This window comes from Oryx dammah, unplaced genomic scaffold (assembly GCF_014754425.2).
Source record: "Oryx dammah isolate SB20612 unplaced genomic scaffold, SCBI_Odam_1.1 HiC_scaffold_1, whole genome shotgun sequence".
NCBI lineage: Eukaryota > Metazoa > Chordata > Mammalia > Artiodactyla > Bovidae > Oryx > Oryx dammah.
Genome location: NW_024070185.1, coordinates 51,565,548 through 51,590,470, shown reverse-complemented (window position 1 = coordinate 51,590,470; position 24,923 = coordinate 51,565,548). Strand labels below are relative to the sequence as shown.

General features: G+C 41.2%; 1 protein-coding gene across 1 annotated transcript in view; it reads right to left on the bottom strand.

The window, feature by feature from the left end:
* PCSK5 (proprotein convertase subtilisin/kexin type 5) overlaps nucleotides 1–24,923 on the bottom strand; it is a 513,187-nt gene that overhangs the window by 81,560 nt on the left and 406,704 nt on the right. Inside the window, exons 21-24 of the mRNA XM_040256508.1 lie at nucleotides 22,782–22,884; nucleotides 16,635–16,771; nucleotides 11,405–11,611; nucleotides 9,998–10,066 (exon numbers count right to left, since the gene is read on the bottom strand). Coding sequence (XP_040112442.1) covers nucleotides 9,998–10,066; nucleotides 11,405–11,611; nucleotides 16,635–16,771; nucleotides 22,782–22,884 — 516 coding nt within the window. The remainder of the gene's footprint in view (nucleotides 1–9,997; nucleotides 10,067–11,404; nucleotides 11,612–16,634; nucleotides 16,772–22,781; nucleotides 22,885–24,923) is intronic.

Below are 24,923 nucleotides of genomic sequence, written 5' to 3'. Positions count from 1 at the left end.
CAAAAAATATCTGAGCAGGAGTTACAAGTGTGAATCCTGGGGAAACCTTTAAGAGCCATTGTACTGGGTTGGCCACAAAGGTCATTCAGGCTTTTCCATATTATCTTAAAACTTTTTGGCCAACCCAATACTTTGCTTCTGCCACAACAAGGTAATTAATGACTGCTCCATCACCCTGGGGCCTGGACTGAGGACCATGAAGAGCAGAGTTCTCAGCTGACCCATGGTGGAGATATAGCATGAGTGAGAAATAAACTTTTGTTGTTTATTAACTTAAGTTCTTTAGATTTGGGGATCATCTGTTATCACAGCACAACCTTGCCTATCATAGTGTATACTTAGGACAAACAGCTTAAAAGCCAACTGCTTCCTCTGTGAAAAAGAGTAAGCAAAGTTATGCACAAGATTGCTTGAAACTGACAGCTTAACTCCTCTTTCACTTCTCATATGCATAAAATTGATCAAGTTTTGGCAATTCTTTAATCCTCAGTTTCTCTATCTGTAAAAACCACTCGATTATAGATGTGAAAACACATCATCTTCATTAAGTGTTCAGCAGAGTGCCTGGTGAATGAATGATGACGCTAGATAAATATTAGGTTAAACAATCCAATTATTTGTGGAATAAATAATGGGAAAGCACAAAAGTATGCAATAAATATTTGCTAAGTGAATTCATCAAGAAAGCTAAGATGAATAAGGAACCATGAAACTGCAAAACTTATGCAAAGTCTGTCAACAGTGGGTTCTCTTTTCTTAAGGTTTCTTTCCCTCTAACCCACCACCTTTGAAATAAGGTAGCACTTAAAAAATGAGGGGAGGACTTCCCTGCTGGTCCTGTGGTTAAGACTCTCAGCTCCCAATGCAGGGGGCCCAGGTTTGGTCCCTGGTCAGGGAACTAGATCCCACATGTTGCAACCAAGACCTGGTGCAGCCAAATAAATGAATAAATATATAAAAAAAAAGAAAATGAGGGGAGAAGGAGGCTCTAATAACACACACTTTAAGACAGTACTGTCTGTACTGTCTAATGGAGCTTGCTCGTTTCTCTTTTCTTCAGCGAACTGATGACAGTGCATTTAGATTCCAGTCCTTTCTCTGAAGATGGCTTGTGTTGGCCTTTTAAAGAAAAGAGGCATTTTGAACTGCCCCTCCCCATCTATCCATGGAAAATGATAGTAGCAAACCACCTGGGTCATGCACTAAGGTTGGCCAGACAGAGAGTAATGCAATAGGTGACTAGAAGGCCCTTTGTTTCACTTTTACCGTCAGCAACTTCTTTCCAATGTAAAGGAGACACCAGCCTAGTATACATTTTATTCTGCAAAGCCTTTTCTTTGAAAGGCACCCAAACTGTTTGACACTGTTCTTGTTCCCCTGCGACTTTGCAGAAAAGGTCCAAAGGGAGATCTGGGTAAAATTCAAAGAGTGATCTGTGACCATGATGTTTAATTTGAAAAACCCTGTATATCTGCTCCACTGGAAAACTAAAATGTGAGCTTCATGTCTCAAATGTCTTGATATTATTTCCTCTGTGAACAAGGTCTCACTCCTTAATAGAAAATAGAGTAGCAAAAGGAAGTGAGGTTGGTTCTCGTAATTCCTAGATCTGAAGCTTCAATTAAACATGGGTCGGGGGAGAGAGCACACCTAATCTTCATGTGGAGAAGAGAGGGTTGTCTCTTGTGATGGAACCTACTTTCCAGAAAGCAAGAGAATTACTGTGAAAGTGAATGAACTGAAGGGATGTCAAGTGACAGAGAGGAATCCAGGGCTAAACAAAAATGTGCCACTTACTCTAAAGGACTGCACTGTCTTCTGTACCCCACCTCAGAACATTCCAGATGCAGGTCCTGAAGGCTAACAGCCTCAGGTGAACTGGGATCCCAGATTAATCTACATGTCTATTATGAATAGTTTCATGATTCGGTAAATTTAGTTATGGCATCTGCATAAAGTTGTAGCCAAAGAAAGAATCACTATTGTGTGTAGAACTGAGGAAAGGGGCAGATATAAGGATTAAAAAAAATCTTTTTATAATCCCATAAAGCATAAGACTCTTTGCTGTAGAATCAGAAGGAGAGAACATTAGATGGTACGGAGAGAGTGGTTGTAAAGCACATGGCTTTTGATCTTGAGCTATCCAGAATCAAGTCCTGGTCCTATGGTCACCAGCCCTGTTATCTTGCATAAGTTGCTTAACTGTTGTGAGCTTAATCTCCTCATCTGAAAAATGAGAATGATAATTACACTTGCTTCTTAGAACACAAGTAAGTGTTCAATAAATGCTAGTAATTAGTTGACTGTCATGGTTTTACTATGTGGAAATGGGAAAGAGGGGCCTTCGTAGGCCCATTGTAATGTTATCCTTTTCTTTCTAAGTCACATGTATTGAAATACAGTTTTTATTGTGTAACATTTGCCCCTTTCAAGTGTGCAGTTCTATGAATTTTGACAAACATACAGTCATGTAATCACCTGACAGTCAAGACAGAGAATATTTCCAACACCCTGGATAGTATAGTACCTTATGCCCTTTATGACGAGGACGATGAGATTATTAATAACTGAAATCCATAATAGACTCAGATTTCCCTAGTTTTTCCCTATTGTCTTTTTCTGTCCCAGGATCCCATCTAGGATACCATATTATATTTAGCCCTCATATTTCCTTAGGCTCCCCTTGACTATGACAGTTTCCCAGACTTTGTTTTACCACCTTAACAGTGTTGAGGAGTACTAGTCAGGTATTTCATGAAATATCTATTGAGATTTGTTTGATGTTTTCCTCATGGCTAGACTGGCCTTATGAGTTTTGAGGGGGCTTCCCTGGTGACTCAACTGGTGAAGAATCCTCCTGCAATGCAGGAGACCCTGGTTCGATTCCTGGGTCAGGAAGATCCCCTGGAGAAGGGACAGCTACTCACTCCAGTATACATGGGCTTCCCTGGTGGCTCAGATGGTAAAAAATCTGCCTACAATGCGGGAGGCCTGGGCTCGATCCTTGGGTTGGGACCCTGGAGGAGGGCATGGCAACCCACTCCAGCATTCTTGCCTGGAGAATCCCCATGTACAGAGGAGCCTGGTGGGCTACGGTCCATGGGGTCACAAAGAGTTGGACACGATTGAGTGACTAAGCACACACACACACACACACACACACACGGGTTTTCGCATGGAAAACTGCAGAGGCAAAGTGCCATTCTGATCTTATTACATCAAGGGTACCTGCCTATTAATCAGATATGCCACTGCTGATGTTGACCTTGATCATATGGGTAAGGTAGAACTTGTCAGTTACCTGCACTGTGAGGCTCTTCTTTCTTCCTCCCTTTCATGCTTCCCTCCTGGAGAGAAATCACTACGTGTGACCTACACTTCAGGAGTAGGGAGTTATGCTCTGCTTCCTAGAGGGAGGAGTCCTAGGTAGTTATTTGGAATTCTTTTGCACTGAAGGTGTGTCTCCTTTCTTTCATTTACTTATTTATTCTACCATTTATTTATTTGTATCTTATGAGCTCATGGATTCTTATTTCTTTAATTTAATTTTTTTGGCTATGCCTCAAGGCAGGTGGGATCTCAGTCCCCCAGCCAGGAATCAAACCCACACACCCTACATTGGAAGCACAGTGTTTTAACCACTGGACTGCCAGGGAAGTCCCTTGGATTCTTATTTTATGCTTTAGGCTATAAGCTAATATGACTTTATGTTATTGCTCAGATTGTTCCTGCTTCAGCTACTGGCAGCTCTTTCAGATGTCTCCTCATTCCACCCCAGCATGGTGGGGTTTTTCTTTGAGTGCGTTCTTACCTTCTGTCACTACAAGAGGCTGCCCTCATCTTGTGCATTTCCTTTCCCAGTCCTACAATCAGCCAATTCGCCAAGGAGCCTTGGTAACTTTTATTGAAGAATAGTGTTAGGAATCAAGATCTGGGCACTAGGTATGCTTGTTGCTACTGAGATGTTGCTTCTAGGGTGACAGAGCATGAAGTGCTTTTTTGTCTCCCAACTTTAAAATATTTTTTCACATCTTCAGAAAGCCTGAAATAGTACAAAAAACAATTTTGTATGCTTCACCTCAATCCTTTTTTTCCCCGTGAACCACTTGAAAATAAGTTGTAAACATGATGACATTTCATTCCTAGCTCCTTAGTCATGAAAATCAAAAGTGTCTCAAAACGTTAACAAATGTCCCCTGGGGTCACAGTCACCTCTAGCTGAGAACTGTTGGTCTAGACACTTTTATTGGGTCTACTAGGTGATATTGTGTACTTATTAATGTATCATATCAGGAGACACATGGTGTTAGGTTATATGGAACCAATGATGGTGATGTTTAGTGCAATAGCTTGGTTAAGTTGGTGACCAGCAAATCTCTCTATTGTGATTAACTAGTAGTTATGGAAGTACTTTGAATCTGTGTGATTATTCTGTTCCAGAACAATTTTCCACGTAATAACTTTAGCATCCACTGATGGTTCTCCCTTGAGTCAGTACAGTAGGGGGTATAAAATGATAATTTTCTAATTACTTTCCTGCATATATACCAGGTGAAAATTTACTGTAAAGAAGAGCTTTCTGCTTTATTCAGTTTTTGTCCTCTCCTCTTCGTTGCTGTTTTTAAAATACCATTCTTGATGGATGGATTTTTATTTATTTATTTTTGGCTGTACTGGGTCTTCGTTGCTGCTTGAGCTTTTCTCTAGTTGTGGTGTGTGGGCTTCTTATTGCAGTGGCTTCTCTTGTTGTCGAGCACAGGCTCTAGGGCATGTGGACGTCAGTGCAGGCTCACTAGTTGTGGTGTACAGGCTTAGTTGCTCTGCAGCACGTGGGATCTTCCTGGACCAGGGATTGAACCCCATGTCTCCTGCATTGGCAGGCAGATTCTTTACCACTGAGCCACGAGCGAAGCCCCTGAATTTTTACTAATTGAATTCTAATTCTTTATCATCACTTTTTTATGTTCAAATTGTCCCAAATTGGCCAGTGGGAGCCCATTCACACTAATTACTATGTCATTTGTATGAATATTTAACCCACTTACATGGTTCAAATCAAGAGCATGTAAAAAGGTATACTTAAATCAAGAGCATGTAAAAAGGTATACTTAGAGAAGTCTCACTCCCATTCCCTTTACCCTTTTCTCTATGGGTAAGCATTTTCATGGCTTCTCAGGTGGTGCAATAGTAAAGAATCTGCCTGCTAGTGCAGGAGGTGCAAGAGACATGGATGGATCCCTGGGTCAGGAGGATCCCCTGGGGTGGGAAATGGCAATCCAATGTGGTATTCTTGCCTGGAAAATCCCATGGACAGAGGAGCCTGGTGGGCTACCATCATGGGATCGCAAAGAATTGGACATGACTGAGCATGCACACACACAAGCATTTTCATTACTTTCTGATTTATCTTTTCTGTGTTTCTTATCTTAAACTAAGTAAAAAAATGTATATACACACACAAATATCTTATTTAACTATCTTTTCTTACCAAAAAGATGGCATGCTATGTATGTTCTTCTGTACTTTGCCTTCTACTTAACAGTATATTGTAAAATCACTATCAGTTCATAGAGATGTTTTCTCTTTTATGGTTGGATAAAAGAGTACATGTCGTTTAGTTGATTCAATGTCCATTAGTTCATTCAGTTTCCATTAGTATGTGTCCTTTAGTTGATTCAATGAATTTCTTCCACAAAAAGGCATTTATGCCATTTAAAATAGTTTATAAAATGTTTTTACCACAAATATAGGCTTCCCTGGTGGCTCAAATGGTAAAGAATTTGCCTGCAATGCAGGAGACTCAGGTTTGATGCTTGGGCCAGGAAGATCCCCTGGAGAAAGGAATGGCAACCCACTCTGGTATTCTTGCCTGGAGAATTCTGTCGACAGAGGAGCTTGGTGGGCTACAATTCATGGGGTCACAGAGTCAGGTACTACTGAGTGACTAACACTCACTCTACCACAAATAATACCACAGTGAATAACATTGCGAATATGCTGTTTTGAGTTTGTGGATGCATATCCTCAGGACAGATTCCTAGAAGCAGTGTCATGGGGTCAAGGGATTAATTCATATGTGATTGTGTTATGTACTGCCATCTGTTCTTCAACAGTAGTTGTACCATCAGTCACAAGTAAGACTGCTTTCTTATAGCCTTGCATGTACAGCGTGTTATAAGCTTTTGAAATCTTGCCGTTCTGATAGGTGAGAAATAGTATGTTACAGTAGTTTTAATCTGCATTTCTCCCATAATGACCGAAGAGTCTTTTCTTCTGCTTAAGGGCCATTTGTTTCATGTGATTTTTAAAACCTGTCTCTCTCTTCGTAATTTTCTGGCCCCTGTTACTTTGTACCTGGAATTCGGAAATAGTCATCTAGCTGGTTTCTCTGCCTACAGCCTCACTCCCTGTCAGCTACCCTGAACATATAATAATTATCGTGGTTACAAAATTAATCTTCTTAAAACACCTCTTTAAAAAGCATTTATTTTTCCTGTAAGAACCTTCAAATTATTCCCTTTTAGCCACAGGATACTTTTAAACTTATGAGTCCAGAATTCAAGTTATGGTTTTCATCCACTTCTCTAAACTTCTCTTTGCTTATTCCCTTATATTTATAGCCTTATGTTCCTTCTGCAAAATTAGTACACTCAGTGTCTAATCCATGGCAGAAATTCTTCCCTCCAAACCTTTTTTCTTGCAGTTCTAAAGCTCCTCCATGGTGCAACCCTGTTCTTTTATCCATCTTAATTCCATGGAAATTCTTAAGACTTGATGTCAAGTCCCATTTTCTTGGAAGCCTTCCTTAATCACTTGAGTGCCTGGGGGTTTCCTGCTTTGCTAAATTCACTTGGTACATATATTTATCCCCTTAATTGGCACTTAGTTTAAATAGTCTTTTTTTTTCTTTTTGCAGTTAAAAATTTTCAAATTCATGTATATTTCCCCCCAAGAGTAGGAACTACCACTATTTTAGTAAGCAGATATTAATCAGTTTTCATCATCCATTTCTGAGCCAAGATAAAGGCACATTAACCTCTATTTTACTGATAAGGAAGTAAGGAGATCTTATACAATTTGATTAAAATCAATCATTAAGTCAGTGGTGATGTAGGTATGGGCCCCAAATCTTAGGTTATAGTTAAGTGTCAAGTGTAAAAATGATTCTATTTGCTCATCCTCTCAATTAATGAAGAGATATAAGATAGGACACTTATGTAGATTTATCTTATTTAAAATTTCCATTTAAGGTATTGGTTAGAAAGACAAAGAATTTGGCATTAAATCCTCTTAGAATAAAATGGTATTATGTAAAATGCTGTTTTCAGCCTGAAGAAAGGCCCATGAACACAACTGGACTAGAGAAAATATGTCTAAATCCCTTTGTGTTCTGAGCCATGCATCTCTGTTTTGAATTTGGGAAACTCTCAAGGGTTTGCACATTTATTGTGCTTTTATTATACCTTAGACATGCTGCTGGTTCTAGTGGGAGCAGAGTATATAAGTCACAGAGTTTGTTTGCAAGTACTGATTACTCTCTAAGCAGAAAGATATGTACACACCAAATATTACATAAATCATCAGTAAAAGGTATGATCATTGACCTGCAAACAAGGAGAGACAAGAAAAAAGAATTCAATCGGAAAGATTAATGAAAGCTTCAGAAATAAGATGATTGATTTCAGCTAAGGCAGTCCCAGAATAAACAAGGTCCAACATTTAGAGATTTTTATAAATTAAGAGAAATTTTCAAATTAGAAATTAGCAGATTGTTCTGCGTCACTCTATGCCTCCCTCTCCTGTAATCCTACTGCACAGTGTAGTTCTCTCTACTCTGGCAGGTTGACCTGTAAAAGACATGGTTCCAGGTGTGCCATTTATAACAGCCAGAGGGGTCCTTACAGCAGAATCTCCATCATGTGGCCTTTGAATTCCCTCTGCCATGGCCAACACTCTGCACACAGTAGCCAATTAAAGTTTCTTAAAGGAGTGAATGTAGTCTTTTAACAGCACTTTGTAAAGTGAATCAAACTATCTAATATATCTCTTTTTTTTTCAGATTGAATTCTTTTGGACTTTGAGTCTCTAGATGGCTGGGGTCTTCTTTGGAATTTGTTTCCCAGGGAAGATGGCTCAGTTTCATCTTTAACTGAATCAGCTAGGGGAGGGGTGGTACAATGTACGGTTGTCACTGTTCCCACCCCCATGCCAAGATTCTCACTGATCCTAAATAAGTCCACACACATTCATCCATCCCTTTAAACTTTTAAGTGTCAAAATCATAGTTTGAGATTTTACACACATGCACATGCATGTACACACACACACAAACATATGCACACACACAGGCACACACCCTTCTATCCATGATGCATAAAGATGTTAGTATGGATACACAATACACGATCAGTTCAGTTCAGTCGCTCAGTCGTGTTTGACCCTTTGCGACCCCATGAATCCGTTGTGTTTGACCCTTTGCGACCCCATGAATCCGTCTGGACCTAACAGAAGCAGAAGATATTAAGAAGAGGTGGCAAGAATACACGGAAGAACTGTACAAAAAAGATCTTCACGACCCAGATAATCATGATGATGTGATCACTAATCTAGAGCCAGACATCTTGGAATGTGAAGTCAAATGGGCCTAAGAAAGCATCACTACGAACAAAGATAGTGGAGGTGATGGAATTCCAGTTGAGCTGTTTCAAATCCTGAACGATGATGCTGTGAAAGTGCTGCACTCAATATGCTAGCAAGTTTGGAAAACTCAGCAGTGGCCACAGGACTGGAAAAGGTCAGTTTGCATTCCAATCCCTAAGAAAGGCAATGCCAAAGAATGCTCAAACTACCGCACAATTGCTAGTAATGCTCAACATTCTCCAAGCCAGACTTCAGCAATACGTGAACCGTGAACTTCCTAATGTTCAAGCTGGTTTTAGAAAAGGCAGAGGAACCAGAGATCAAATTGCCAACATCCACTGGATCATGGAAAAAGCAAGAGAGTTCCAGAAAAACATCTATTTCTGCTTTATTGATGATGCCAAGGCCTTTGACTGTGTGGATCACAATAAACTGTGGAAAATTCTGAAAGAGATGGGAATACCAGGCCACCTAACCTGCCTCTCGAGAGATCTGTATGCAGGTCAGGAAGCAACAGTTGGAACTGGACATGGAACAACAGACTGGTTCCAAATAGGAAAAGGAGTACGTCAAGGCTGTATATGGTCACCCTGCTTATTTAACTCATATGCAGAGTACATTATGAGAAACGCTGGACTGGAAGAAACACAAGCTGGAATCAAGACTGCCGGGAGAAATATCAATAACCTCAGATATGCAGATGACACCACCCTTATGGCAGAAAGTGAAGAGGAACTAAAAAGCCTCTTGATGAAAGTGAAAGAGGAGAGTGAAAAAGTTGGGTTAAAGCTCAACATTCAGAAAACGAAGATCATGACATCTGGTCCCATCACTTCATGGGAAATAAAGGTATAAAAAGAGACCACAAAATTTAGCTGGGAAAATGAGCAAATGAGCTGGGAATGGGCAAATATGGTCCGAAATGGGCAAAAAAGTGAAATAAAGATTGTCAAAACGTTTATCCTTGCTCCCTGCAAGAAAGACCACCTTTTGTCTCTTCATAAGAAACACTGGGAATTGCTCATCTTTTAGACTTTAATACTTTCATTACTTAGTTTAGATCTGTTTTTGCTTTCCAAAAAATTAGTATTTTATCTTTAAATCTCTTAACTCTAAATGCTACTTCCTTCTTGCGTGATTGTCCTTTCCTAAAGTTGAGTTTTATGAAGACAAGTGACCTATCCATTGCCTCAAAAGGGAGTATCTCTCCCGGTAACCACGTTTGTGTCAAAGTTAGCCTACATAATGGATATTGATGATGACAACAATGACAAGAGTCCCTGTTGAAGGAATGACAGGAGAGGATGTGTGAAGGACACAGTTGTTTCAACTCTAAGCAAAAGGGAAGATGACATACCTAAGCTGCATCCCAGACACCCTTCTTCACAAGACACACATTCTTCATAGTCTGGATCTTTGATTTCACCTACACAATATAAAGAGAAATAAAAAAAGCACAATTTCACTTTACTTTCACTGAATGGAAACACAAATAATTGCTATAAAAATATGTGGGTGTGTAGCTTATTTTCAAGCAAATTGTAGAGCAGTTATGAGACTCCAAACCATGCTTTGGAGATAAGTATGTCACCCACATATTTTATCTCCTTCTATTAATTTAATAAATACTTAGCAGATTGGATTAGCTTGATTGGCTATAAGTAGAACAGAGTTAGACTGTATGCCATGCAACTAGTTTTGAAGTTAAGTTGGTGTGCTGTATCTATTAAAGAAGTAAGTTCTGTTTTGAAAATGTGGTTGGGTATATAAAATGATGAAGCTCTGTCTCCTATGTCTGTTGTCATAAATACTTTTTAAAAAGTTTTAAATTCTATACTGCCTTAGTAGGACTTCCCACATGACACTAGTGGTAAAGAACCCGCCTTGCAATGCAGTAGACTTAAAAGACGCAGGTTTGATTCCTGGGTTGGGAAGATCCACTGGAGGAGAGCATGGCAGCCCACTCCAATATTCTTGCTTGGAAAATCCCCTGAAGAGAGGAGCCGGGTGAAGTATAGTCTACAGGGTCACAAAGAGTTGGACATGACTGAAGTGACTTAGCACACACACACACAACCTTAGTAAGCATTAAGAAGAAAAAAGAAAGAGGTCTTCATTATTCTAGAAATGTGCTAAAGCTCCTTCAGTACCAGACCAGGCATAATTCTTATACAGCAGAGAAAGTCTGCAGCATTTTACATGAACAAGAGCAAAATCTATATGTACTGTTTTTTAATTCCTTTCTTGCAGTGTAAGTAGGAATTGAACAATAACAGTAACACATATATTCCCAGAACATTTTTATATTTCCAGGTCATTTTAAGTAGGCTGACTCTCACTGGCTCCTGCCAGCAAGCAAGCATAGAGCATGCTATGCTCTCCCTCTCACAAATGAAGAAACCAAGGCATGGAGAAATTAGATTGATTTTGCCCAGGGTCTCATAAATAGTGATTGGGAAGGAGAAAATTGTTGGCCCAGGACATTTGAATTCTAATCTGATTTTCTCTCCATTTTACCTTTCCTATAAACCCTCCACTGGAGTTCACCTTCTATGTATGTGATTAGCTGCATTCCTTAGTCCTTGGATTGTGTCTAAGCAAACGCTTGGGGAAAGAGAGCAGAGTAGGTATCACTGTCCCCACTTGTGGTGTAGAGTCGTGGGAAACCATCCAGGTGCGACCACTGCACCAGGTAGACATTCAAGTCTCTGGGGCATCCAGGGTACAGCCCCTTTTGTCTGCAGTGGCTCCAAGGCAGCTTTACCTTGTCCACATTCTAACTTCTGGCAGGTGTGATTGGAGGGCACCACAAAGTAGCCGCGCACACATCGTGTGCAGACGTGTGTGCTGTGACAGAGCTCACAGTTGTCTGGGCAGGGCTGGCAGGTGTGGCCCTCATCAGGGTAGTAGCCTGGGGGGCAGCTCTCTCGACACTCCCCCCAGTACAGGAACCGCTCTCGGCCATGCTTATCTAAAGAGAAAGGAGCAAAATGAAAAGAGGGAAAATGAACAAAATTAGCTATGAAGATAACAACAGCTGAAGACATTTTGTTTAAAAGATGTGACCAAGTGCTTTTACTCCCAGCAGATCAAGGAGATAAGAATGGATTGAATGAAAAATGCAGTCTCTTTGAAGCTTTAGTTGAGAAGATTTCCTTGAACTCCTTTTGGTGTCAGTGGAAACTCTGAGTTGGTGACTGTAAAGATCCCATGAGAATAAACAAGTGCTTGATGCATCTCTATGATAGTGCAATCTTTTAGAATGATTTTGAACTCTGTTATCAAAATCACATGCTTGTCTTAATTGTATAAGGACTGAATTTTTGCACAACTACCAACTCCTGTATTGACAGCCTACTGAAGCTCTCAACCAAACGCCCCTCTTTGACTCCTTTGCATGAATTCCTGGAAGTCCCGTCAACATTGGACTCTACAAGGAAAGAATCAGCAGTACCCCCAGTAAGAGACTGGGAATTTGCTCCTGTGGAGAATCCAATGTTGCCACTGGAGAAATGGATGCAAACTATCGTAATCAATGCAAAAGAACTCTAATCAGTTCTAATCATACACTTAACTACACAAGATTAATGTAGATGCACCTGAAAGCCTCCACCCCGCCCCCACTGATCCCCTGGCGTTTTCACTAGTGCTGCGTGTGCCCAGGACATCTGTCTTCTGTGAATCAGGTCTCCCGTGTGCTTCTAGTTTAGAAAATATCTGTGTTCCCTAAAACAACTGGGTCTAGAGCTCACTCATCATGTGATTTACCACATGAAGATCCTGAACCATTGACCTTCGAGGAGCAAGGCTGCCAGATTTCTAAAGATAGTGCTGACCTCATGTTACAAGTGCAAAATCCAAAAGTCAGAATAATATTAAATTGAACCACATAAATTTGCCAACAATCAGCTGTGTTTTTTTTTTTACCTGTAAACTAGGCACTTTAAAAAGGTTTAACCTACTTTTCTTATTTAATTAAAGTCCTATTTGAAATACAATTTAAAAACCACACCCTTGAATTATGAACTCTGAAGTGCCCCTTTTTTCTGATGGCAGTTTCATGCCGGAAGTTTGCTGGTCCTTACAGAACAAGGTGTATAAAGAGAGCCTCCAAAGAGGTGGTTAAAAAAGAAAAGTGTTTGCAGTTTCCAAGTTAGACATGGAAGAACGTTGTCCTCTAAAGGAAAGGAGTGTTTGAGAGGATGCAATGTGCATTTGGTGATTCTACAGCTACAGATCAAGGTTTGGAGCACAGAATCCTAATCTGGTGGGACCTGGAATCTCAAGAGACCACACAAAGGTCAACTTTCCAAGTTGTGTTCTTTTCAGTCCACCATGACTCATTGAGAAAAGATCCTGCTTTACAGAGTGCCAGCCTTCCCACACATAGGTAGTAAGATGTGAAGGCTAGCAGTGACAAGCCCACCCTATCCTCCACCCTCCTGTCCATCCCCTGCACCTTCCCTTGATGTCAACTCAGGATCCAGAGGCTTGGGGACAGCTTGGCATATGGTTATGAGTTTTAAATATATATTTATTGAATGATTGAATGAATGAGTGAATTCATATTTGTCAGCATTCCTGTTTTTCAAACATATCCCACTGGATCAACAATCTTAAAAATAAATGATGATTTCAGATATTAGAAGAAATGTTATTTAATTCCATTTTCATTGTTCAGATATGGCTTTGTTATTTGAACTCCTTTGGGTATTATAATTTGGGCTTAAAGGACAGAGATTTAAAGGGTCTTGTTTAAAATACATGGACTGTGCAAAAGGAAGTCACTTAGGCACCTTCAAAATGGCAGGCTTTCCCCACCTGCTTGGGTCAGGATTATGCCAAGATTTGGTCATATTTCTAATAGCTTGACAGCATGGCAGCTCACTTAGCTTTGGGTGATAATTTGGATACCTCAGTGATTTGCATATCATACATAAAATTTTGGCTACTTGCCCAGAGTCTCAGAATTTAAGTTCCTGTAATGATATGTAGGAGAAGCTGGTTCTGATAGTAGAAGGGCTGATATTTTTGTTAGGTGCCAAAACCTTTCATGTCAGCAATGTGAGACAAAAGTTAAAAAGCAAAAAACTCCCAGAGAGGTTCAGGTTGGCTTTCATTTATACTGAAGAGTAATTAATTGTTTTCATAGTATTTCTTGGCAGCTGATTTTGTTAGAAGGGAGGGTGGACCAACGTGAAGTCATTGGATGTTTGCCAGAGGAAAAGAACGTCGAAGATTGCAGGCAGGATAGGAACAGGATTGCTGGGAAGGAAGAAGGAAAGGCTGGGGACTCTGAAAATAAGCTTTATAAAGTTTACTTCAACATTTTGCTTACTGCAGCTACTGTATAATTGGTAGAATTTAGCTTCAGGTTCAGTTTGGTAGAGGATAAATGGGTGAGAGTCTAGAATTTTCACCAATAGAGCTAGCCTTCTGCCTTTCCAAAAGGATTCAGACCTAACTTTAACAAAGTTACAACTCAGCAAGAGGTGAAGTTTCTACAAAGAGTTGGGAGAGGCTTATGTGTGTGGATGGGGCTCCTTAGAGGAATTTCAGCCTTTGAATAAAGCCTCTTGATACAGAACTGCATCCATTCCATCATCTATCTTCTGTAGCACTGAATCATGGATTAGCTGCCCTAATACATGGTCTTGGGATATAGCACTCTTAACAGGCAGAAAACTCTGCTAATCAGAACCTGGCCAACCATCTCCTCTTCAGGAAGCCTCTTTTGCTCACTACAGCTGAAAGTAGTGACATGTGGTAGGGTTACTGCCATTCATTCAGTCTTTAATATCTTCTCATTTTATAATACACGAAGACAAACTTGTTTTTTAGATTGTTAACTTGAATGTGAGTATCATGCTATCATTTACTGTATCTTCCATGGCACCTATATAGAGTAACTTATACACAGGAGTGGCACAATACATTTAAAAAATTTTTATTGAAGTCTAGTTGATTTAAATGTTGGGTTTATTGCATGCACTTTTGAGCCTGACAGTTCTTCAGTCCTCAAAAACTTTTCTGATGAGATCAGTGGTGATATTAACAAATGTAAAAAAAAAAAATTTGTGTTTAATTTCTGCTGTACAGAAAACTAACTCGGCTAGAGACTGAAATGTCCATAGAAGTAAGTGGGTACAAACAATAACAGTAGTAATAGTAGTAGTAAGAATAATCATTATTAATATTTTTTGTGTGCTTCCTGTGCAGTTCACCTTGTTCTAAGTGCTTTATTATTTTATCTCATTTCATTTTCATAATAATCCTAAAGGAGGCAGCCATGATCACCATCTTACAGGTGAGGAAGGAAACAGAATAAGCAGGGTAGAGGTAAAATTGGACAGATATACTTTGTTTAAACACAAATCATTTTAATTTACACAAAGATATGTGTTCTCCCTCATTTTTTTGCAAATGCATGAAACTATTGATTTATTCTTCATTTTTCTTTGTTTTATGACAAGCAAGAATAAAGCTAAATAATTCTTTCCCACCAGTGAAACCATGTAAATGTCATGATGGTGGTAACTGACAGCCTCAGGATCAGTGAGACAGTTGGGAGGAGGGGGGACTATGGCAAGTGGAGAGCAGCCTGGAGGTCTCTAGTCAATCATTTGAGGACCAGAAGGTGCACTGTTGCCAAATCTTCCTGATTTTCAAGAGGAAAAATTTTTTTAATTTCCCAGTTTCATTCAAAAAATTTAAGTGTAAGGCAAATAAAATATAAATCAGTCCTGAACCTATTTGCAGGACAGCGGTGGAGACACAGACATAGAGAACAGACTTACGGATATGGGGAGTGGGAGAAAGGAGAGAGTGGAATGTATGGAGAGAGTAACATGGAAACATATTCATTACCATATGTAAAATAGATAGCCAGTGGGAATTTGTTGTATGACTCGGGGAACTCAAACCAGAGCTCTATAACAACCTAGGATGGGGAAGAAGTTGAGAGGGAGGGGACATAGATATACCTATGGCTGATTTATATTGATGTTTGGCAGAAACCAACACAATATTGTAAAGCAATTATCCTTCAATTAAAGATAAGTAAATTTAATTATATAAAATATAAATCAGTCCCTCATGAAGTCAAATTTGGGGACAGGCATATGTAGGGATGGAGAAGGCAATGGCAACCCACTCCAGTACTCTTGCCTGGCAAATCCCATGGATGGAGGAGCCTGGCAGGCTGCGGTCCAAGCGTTCACTAGGAGTCAGACACAACTGAGTGACTTCACTTTCACTTTTCACTTTCATGCACTGGAGAAGGAAATGGCAACCGACTCCAGTGTTCTTGCCTGGAGAATCCCAGGGACGGGGGAGCCTGGTGGGCTGCTGTCTCTGGGGTCGCACAGAGTCGGACACGACTGAAGCGACTTACCAGCAGCAGTAGGGAGACTAGAGAACAATCAAGGGTCAAACTGCAGAGGACCAGAGTGATCATAGAATATAATTTATTGACACCAGAAACTTTAGAATTGTGAAGGTCTGGGACAGTAAAGTCATATTTGTGTTTGGAAAAGATTACTCTGCCATCCCACAGGGCTCTGACAGCTTCTAAATGGCGTCACTCAGGGCTGAGGGGACCCTGACACAGCTTCTCTTAGGCTGTTTCTCCTGAAGACTGAATGTGTCTGTCTTAATTTCCTAGCTTTTCACTTTCACTTCAGTGAAGCTTAGCTTTGCTGTCTAGCTTGTGCCTGTCATCATGTTTGCATGCCCTTACTTTCTCCTTCTCTGGAAAAACATCTCTTAACTTCTCTCTCCCCTCCTCAGGGGAAGTAGGTCTGTGTTTCTAGCAGTGTGAACTTATGTTCTGACAATAAGCAGAAACTTCAGGGTTGCACATACTCTTTAATGAACAGCTGTCCAATCTCACCCGCCTCTTCCCCAGAGATCAGGCTTCTGAGTCAAACTAAGTAATGTCCAGTGGGAGAGCAAGTTGAAGTAAGGGGAAGAAATGAGCAACCAGACTCCCTCACCTACTCCACAGGAGGTGCAGTTGGAAGGCTCATCTCCTTGGCATTCTTGGCAGGTGAAATGACATGGATGACATTGGTTCCTGAATTCAAATTTGCCCAAGGAACAGTTCAAAACACAGCGGCCATCATCAAAAATCCTAGAGGCAAGCAGACTTTTAGTTTGTAAGGGTGGCTTTGTGGGATGGCATTAAGTATTAGAACATGTGGTGTTTGTGTTTTGCTGCACAGACTTGGTTTCATTGTTCCAGAAACAAGGGTGATGCCTGGGACTGATCATCTTAGAACATGGGGAGCATTAGTCCCGTACCCATCCTTGGCCAAAGATTTGGACCCCACAGCAGGCATGCCAGGAACTGGCTGTGGATGTAACCTTGATTCTTGTTTCAAACAAATTAACCAGTGCCCTGGGGATTAAACCCACATTGTAGGCTCCAGTCAAACCCAGTCAACACTGAGATGGGGGTCTTTGAACTTTCAAGGCACTTTAGTGGTCTTTGAATCCAGAGGCTTTGGAGAGAGTATCTTTTTTTAGTTATCAGTGTGCCCACACTTTGCAAGGAAATGTCAAGTCCAAGCGCTCTTGAAGAAGCACTATCCTGTAGTTCAGGTGCTACTTATAAACTTCACCTACACATATGGCAAGTAATCAATGAACTCTGATTTTGAGTGCCATTTTTGCAAGTGTTTCCTGGTGCATAGGCTACCACAGTCTCTGTTTCCTGACCATGTTTGCCATCACCTACAAGGGCACCACAGATAAGTTAGTATGTGGGCTTCTAAAACCTTTGGTTTTATATACATGCAATATATATATCATAATGTCATGGTTAATATTTTCAAAGTTTTCTTTCTTCTTTCCCTTGCACAGTAATCCCATGTGATGAAGTAAATTGTATCCAAGAATTTTGCTCAGAAAAATAAAATACACACTGTCTAAGATTTTGCTCAGAAAAAAAATACACAGTGTCTAAGTGCAAGTCAGATGAGTAATATGGATGGATGAAGTGAGCTGGGGAGCTCCAACCCCAGAGTCTCGGATTCAGTCGTTCCTCGGGGGAGAGAGCCAAGAATCTGCATTTTTGACAAGTTCTTGGATCCTGTTCATGGTGCTGGTCTAGGGAATTTACTTTGAAAACTTCTCAGTGGTGGTCTAGGTTACTGTGGAACTTGCTAAATGGCTCCTACCTAAGTCATACAGGTGGTGCAAACCAGTGTCTCAGAGATCTTTCTTAGAGCAGTAGTTACTGTCAGTCATGAAGGTGTCTGAGTAGTAGCACACACATGCTCCCCGGGGGGCGTGATGCTCGTATCCACATCTGGGAGAGCTGAAGGCCTGCAAACATTGCTAGGGGTTCTTCCTCTCTCCACCCAGAACGATGTCACAGCTCGTTCCTGGGGTGGCATTGGTTTGTCAAACTTCTGTTTCCATAGCTAGAATCAGCCCTACATGGAGGACTGGCATTTCAGTCCTGGGTTTGAAGGAAATTGGGGTGGGGACAAGGCATCTTGAGTATGTGTTGCTTGCAATCTTCTACCTCATCCCTGAAAGTCGGTGTCATTTGCATCTGCTTGGAAATAGAATGGAATTCAGGCCAACCACACAAGAAGGCCACCTTGTTCTTGGATCCTCAGCCCCTCAGGTTCTGGTCACCCTACCCAGCACAATGGCGTGAATAATACTTTTGGCCCACTGCAGTGTGTGGAGTCCCAGCCCTAAAAAAGACATGCACATACATCTGGCTGTCCATGTCAGGACAGATCTCCTGTACCACGACCTGTAAGGGGAAGACTGTGCTCTTAGGCCAGACGTTCAGCTGATGGCACTAATGCTGGCTGGGAAATCCTGACCCCACCCTGGCTCTGGTCTCTGAGCTAGAGAATTTGTCAAGGAATAATTTGGATGTGGCTAGTTAAAAAAAAAGAAAGAAAGAAAGAAACATGAAAGAAACCTCCCTTTATGAAAAAACTGTGTAAAAGCTTTCTGAGGTTTTTAAACAAGTGAACTAGTTTGTTCTTCACTAAGGAGAATGGGGCATGTTTATTTGTGAAGGTTCATTTCCTTGCTAAATTGAGAAAAAGATGGAAAGTACATCATCATTTTACTCTTTGTGGGAAGAGATGACAGATTGGTTTTGGGGTCAATTATTTCTCTTGAGAGAGTGATCTAACACTGCCAATGGTTGGAACCTTTTAAAACCATTCAGAAACTTGAGTGGTTGTGGCAGTGAAGCAAAGGGTGAAGTGGCACCATGTTTACACAGGGGAAGGGCTGTCTATATTTACTTGAGAGCCTGAGTTTAAGACAGTACTAAGCAAATAATTGTGCCTTAAGCCACCTCCCTCTATCCCTACCTTGAAGAAAGCACAAGTGACCTACTCAGTTTTTGTAAGTACATAATTCTTTATAAAGATTGAATGATAAGGAAACTAGTTGTGCTTGAGTGAAGGACTGAATTACATCATCTCCTGCAAACCCCCACCACCACCCCAACTTCCTTAAGAAAAATTGTTAAGGAACTTGAAGAAAAGTCCCATCTCAAGTGACACAGATTCCCACAGATACCAACAGATCTTCCCTAGTGGGGGAAAAGAGATTATCTTAGTCTGGGCTTCATGGGACCGATGAAAATTTTCTTTAAAGCCAACTCCAGCCATCTCTGGGATACCAGTCATCCAGTTTGTGGATTTCTGAGACACCTAAGCAAGCTCATCTGTACTGGGGAAGCCCTACGGTCCCCAGGTCACACATGCTCTTGGCCTTTTCATTAGCAGTGAACCCTTCTTAGTCCAACAGGCCTCATGGAAAGGAAGAAGGTGGTAAAACCAAATGCTTGAAGAGCTGCCGGAGGTGAAGTTCTCAACATTGGCACTAAATGTTCCAGAGACCCGTGTGTGTGTGTGTGTGTGTGTGTGTGCGTGCGTGCGTGTGTGTGTGTGTGTGTGTGTGTGTGTGTGTGTAGAAAAGATGCAAGTTAGGGTTAGCTGGACCTCCGTGTTGACTGTTGGTTTGCCTAACTAAAACCATCACAAGAATATTTACTGTAATTTCTTGGTAGTGTTGTAACAGAATGAAATCTGACAAAAGGTTTTTTTCCCCCTGAATTCTGGAAACAGATCAAATAAAACGTTTGAGGGTGGGTCAGAAAACTTTTACATGTTTTTAATTAGTTCATGGACTCTGCAATTCCTTCAGGACTGGGTTGGGAAATTATCTTGGGCAGTGAGGACCATGACATTATAGAGCGATTGAACTGGCCAAAAAGTTCATTCAGATTTTTCCGTAAGATGTTATGGAAAAACCCAAACAAACATTTTGGCCAACCTGATACATGTTATATAGCAGTGACAAAGACTGTACCCCAAGTTTTTAATTATCTCAAAGGAGCAAAATAAACCTAAAGGTTTGTAGAAAATGTAATGGCAACCCAGTCCAGTATTCTTGCCTGGGAAATCCCATGGGCAGAGGATCCTGGTGGGCTGTATATGGTCCATGGGGTCACAAAAGTCGGACTCAACAAGTGACTAAATCACCACCACCACCAAAGGGAAAACTAGAAGATAAAGAAAGGGCTTTTCAATTTCCTGTAAAACAACTTCAGAGTTAAATGATTTTTTAAATTTTTATTATGGAAAAACTTAAACATGTAAAATAAATAAGACAAAACAGAAACTGCCCCTCACCCAGGTTCTTTCAGCTTCACCAATTATCAGCACATGAGCCATCTTATTTCATCTACATTCCCACTGATTTACTTCTCTCTCATATTAAGAAAACTTCTAAGTTAACATTTCTTTCCCAGACTAAAAACTCCTTTAGGTATGACCTTTATTCTGTCAGTACTAGAGATCCTCCAAAAGCCTAAGAATAGAAAGAAACTCAGAGGGCCCAATAGTCCTGTTTGTCCTGTTTGCCCCACCTTACTGCTGCCCCATGTCCATTTTCTGCCATTCTCTGACCTGCTGTGCCCTACTAGTGCCCACTAGAGACTGCATTCCTAAGCTCACTTTCCTCACTTGTAAGTGGTGTTTCCCTTTGGGATTCAGATGCTTCAGACAAGGAAAGGAAACACCAGCAGGAGATCTGAGGATGGGAGGAGAGAGGTTGTGGTAATTATTCCTTCTGGAGCCACAGCTCAGGTTCCTTCTTCCATGTTTCTGGAGTGGTTATGTCCCCTCCAGCTCCAGTTTCTATCAAGCCTCTTTTCTTCTAAGGCTACAGGTTTTGCTTCAGGCCTAGGGTGTAAAAGCTGTCCCAGTGTTCTGGTCCCTGAGTGCATCAGCCCTTGACTTTGACCCACCACCCCCAAGTCACCTATTAAAAAAAAATTTTCATGGACCTTGCACCCAACTCAAAACTGGACATAAAGCAGGTGCTGAAGATTGCCTTGAATAGACCTGATTCCAGTCAAGGAAATACTTTGGAGAACAACTAAAGAAAATAGCTTGCTGCCCTTTTGACAACAAACAAGTCAATGACTCTATCTTTCAAAATAGTTTCTGAGATCTACACACTTGCTTTTCTATCTTCAAAAGCTAAACCATGGGCTGCTGAAGCCAGACTATCCAAATGGCCCAGGAGACCTCTGATCTTCTTGTACCAATAAGCTTGGATTTTTTTAAATGGCCATTGATGGTAGTTGAACTTTTTCTCACTTCTGGTGAGCCTGGGGCAGTCATGACTTCTGCAGTGTACACTGGATGATGGTAGCTGCCTTATTAAATAAATACTAACAAGTTCCCTTGGTTCAAAGATGTTCAAACATGGTGTAGGGTTTGATTTTGATATGGTGAGGACTTAAAGGAGAAACAGAGAAACAGAATGTATTTTCAAAATGGTGTCTGTGTCTAATAATATGCCTCAAAGCTGACTTAACACAAATTCAAGAGGCATAGGTTTCTTAAAGAGACACTTAGCAAATGTTATCACAGCATTAAGAATTCCTAGTAAGACACTTCTTTTGTTTCCTTCTTTTCCTCCTTCCCTCCTTTATTTCTTCCTTTCTTTTTTCTTTTCCTCCCTCCCTCCTCCTTTCCCTTTCTCCCTCCCTCCCTCCTTTCCCTTTCTCCCTCCCTCCCTCCTTCCCTCCCTCCCTCTTTCTTTTCTTCTTTCTGAGGGAGCTGTTTGGAGAGCCCAGCTCATGATGTTAGTTATATACTTTATCAGGTTTGGTAAAACTTCTATTTATTGATTTATTGCTGTGTGCTGATCACTAGAGAATAAAGAGACAAGTACACAACAGTTCCTGCTCAGGGTATTAGAGTCCAGACAAAGAATTAGATGGAATAACTCTGGTGCATGGCAGAGGGGATGTCCATGCTAGAGGTTTACTTGCCACTGGAGCAGCCTCATCATATTGATCTTGGGAGAGACCCTGCTTCCTTTGCATTTATCAGAGCAGTGATGAGACCAACAAATATTACATACTAGAATTTATTAATAGAGGAATATTGATTAAAAAATACAGTGTGCTCCCAACTCTCTTCACTAGAGATTCTCAATGATTAGCAAAGATGCTTGTCCCATTCAGAGATTTGCTATTTCCCCATTCGTTCAGTTACCAAACATTGACTGAGTGCCTACTAGTTTCTTAGCACTGTGATAGATAATGGAGGTACAAAGATGAGTATTTTAAGGAGCTTACAGTCTAACAAATAGATTTGTGAATCAGTGTCTTAAAATGTCACAAGTGCAATCATGGAAGTTTATACAGAGTATAGGGGACATAAAGGTGAGGTTTAATTCTATTGGAAAGAGGTAACAAATGCTTTCATAGAACAGTTCACCCTTGAATTGACTCTAGAAATGTGAGTAGATATTTTATCAGCAGATGGAGATGATGGTTGAAGGATGGGTGTGCAGAAAAGGATGAGATTCTAGGCATCAAAGCCACCACCACTTTCACTGATGGGAAGGCTTATCTAGTGTTCAGGGAACCTATTCTTATGGTGGTTATGGGGTACCATGGCAAGAGGATGCAACAGAAGTGAGCTGTGGACAGACCATGGTGGTTTTCTATGTCAGGGCAAGGACGCTGATTCTTTTTTTTGGTATGCCCAAGGGGTGCCTCCAGGTGGTAAGTACCTCTTCTCTCCATCCTGCCTCTCATGAGCTTGCAACCCCAGGAGATACTGAGGAAGGTCACTCACCTTGTGACAGGGCAGCTTGTGCAGTCTTCCTGGGTTGGTCCTCGGCACTGGGCACACGAGGCTTCGCAGATCTGGCAGTGGCCGTGCTCATCGATGTATTCTCCTGGGGAACAAAATCTAGTTGTTTATCTTATTTCTACTTGAGAGCAGCCAGATCCCTCTGTGGCTGTGAAAAAACAGTGGAGACATTTCAGAGAGAAGAGACCTTGAATGGATCAGCAACCAGTCCTAAATCCTGACCTTATGTTGCTGTTGTTCAGTTGTTAAGTCATGTCTGACTCTTTGCAGCCCTGTGAACTGCACCATGCCAGGCTTCCCTGTCCTTCACTATCTCCCTGAGTTTGCTCAAACTCATGTCCATTGAGTCAGTGATGCCATCCAACCATCTCATCCTCTGTTGTCCCCTTCTCCTCCTGTCTTCTATCTTTCCAAGTATCAGAGTCTTTCCCAATGAGTCAGCTCTTTGCATCAGGTGGCCAAAGTATTGGAACTTCAACTTCAGCACCAGTCCTTCCAATGAATATTCAGAGTTGATTTCCTTTATAGTTACAACTATTATTCTCCCAAGTATCCCAGAAGTTAGAACGTCAGAAAGTTACGAGGCAGTGACATAATTCTGAATCTAGTCAACATGTGTTATAGATGTGTTATATAAGTGTTATATGTGTTATATAAGTAGAAAGAGGCTGGAGTGGAGTGTCCCACAGGACCCCTTTACTGAGTTCCTACTAATTTTCCTGTTAAAACCTGAGGGCTCCTGGCCCACAGAGACCCCAGGTATAATCCTGGTTGAGGTCAAGCCACAGGCATGGCCTGCCCAGATCTTGTCCCACTGCTCCAGGGTGAGGGGTTGACTGTGATTACTAGTCAGAAATGCCAATTGAATCTTGGCTGACATTGGACAGATGTGAGTTGCATCTCACCCTGAGAGAGTAACAATAAGAAGATAGCCAGAGAAGTTCATCTTTCCCAAAGAAAAACCCATATGAGGCCTTCCCACGTGAACGTTCCATGTTTCACAAACCTGGGGACATTTAAAAATTTTTTCACATGGCAAAGACAGTGGAGAAAAGCCAGCCTTATTGCTGGTGATAATCCAATAATGGGTCTCCATTCATTGAATTCAACCCTTTATTCACACTACAGTGTCATTGTCTTAAAAAGAAAAAAAAAAAAGTGGAAAAATGTCTCAGTCAGATCCGAAGACCCACTTTATCTGATGTGGAAACTGATTACACCCAGGAAATATAGTTTCAGATTTCAGTCGAGTCACAACCTTCACTTGCCCCCCCTACCTCACCTCAGCCCTGTAAGCCTGTTGAATGTTGTCGGTTTGAGATCCATCCAGCCAGAAGAGGGATGGGGCAAGACTTACCCCTGGTTAAGTCAAGTGGTCTAACTCAAACTCCAAGGTTCACGGCCTGATTTATTGCAGTTGCCTTGCAAAAAGCCCTGGAAACTTGAACTTTACTGATGAGGAGTGGAGTGAAGTCCACCCCTCTGCCTTTCCCCATAGCTTTACTGAACTAGCAGAGGTGGGTAAGGCAGCCCTTACCTACGTAAATCTTCCACGTGCTAGCACTAAACCACAGAAGTGAAAATGAAGAGGCAGCTAGAATTTGCCTTTACATAGCAGAAAAAGCCTTTCACAGAGACTAAGTCTATTGGTTTTGTTAATTAATGGGGAAGAATATATACTCAGAGCAGAGCAAGAATCTAACAGTGGCCCAGCCTGCATATCTTGGAATCTTTTCTTCATTGCCCGGATGCAATGTGGACCAGAAAAGTGTAATTTTTAGAATGGGACTGTGGTTCTTAGCCCAGGAGTGACTCCCAGAAGTCCTAGCCCCTAGAGAGTGAGGAACCAGAGGGGCCGAAGAATGCAGAGGTTGTTCACTGCACTGAAAGCCCAAATCATCTAGTTGAGGTGGAAAACCTCCCCTCCCCCCAGGTTCATCTCACCAAGCCAGGCACTCTGGTATGGGCAGCCTCTGCCTCTGTAGGGAGCACCCTTTACTAATTCACGCAAAGGTGTTAGAGGACTAATTGTACTTTTGGTAATCAGCATCGTGAGGCAGAAAAAGCTGGGATTTCTGTTAGTAGGAGTGTTGGTTTCAAGATGGGACTGTCTCACTCAATTAC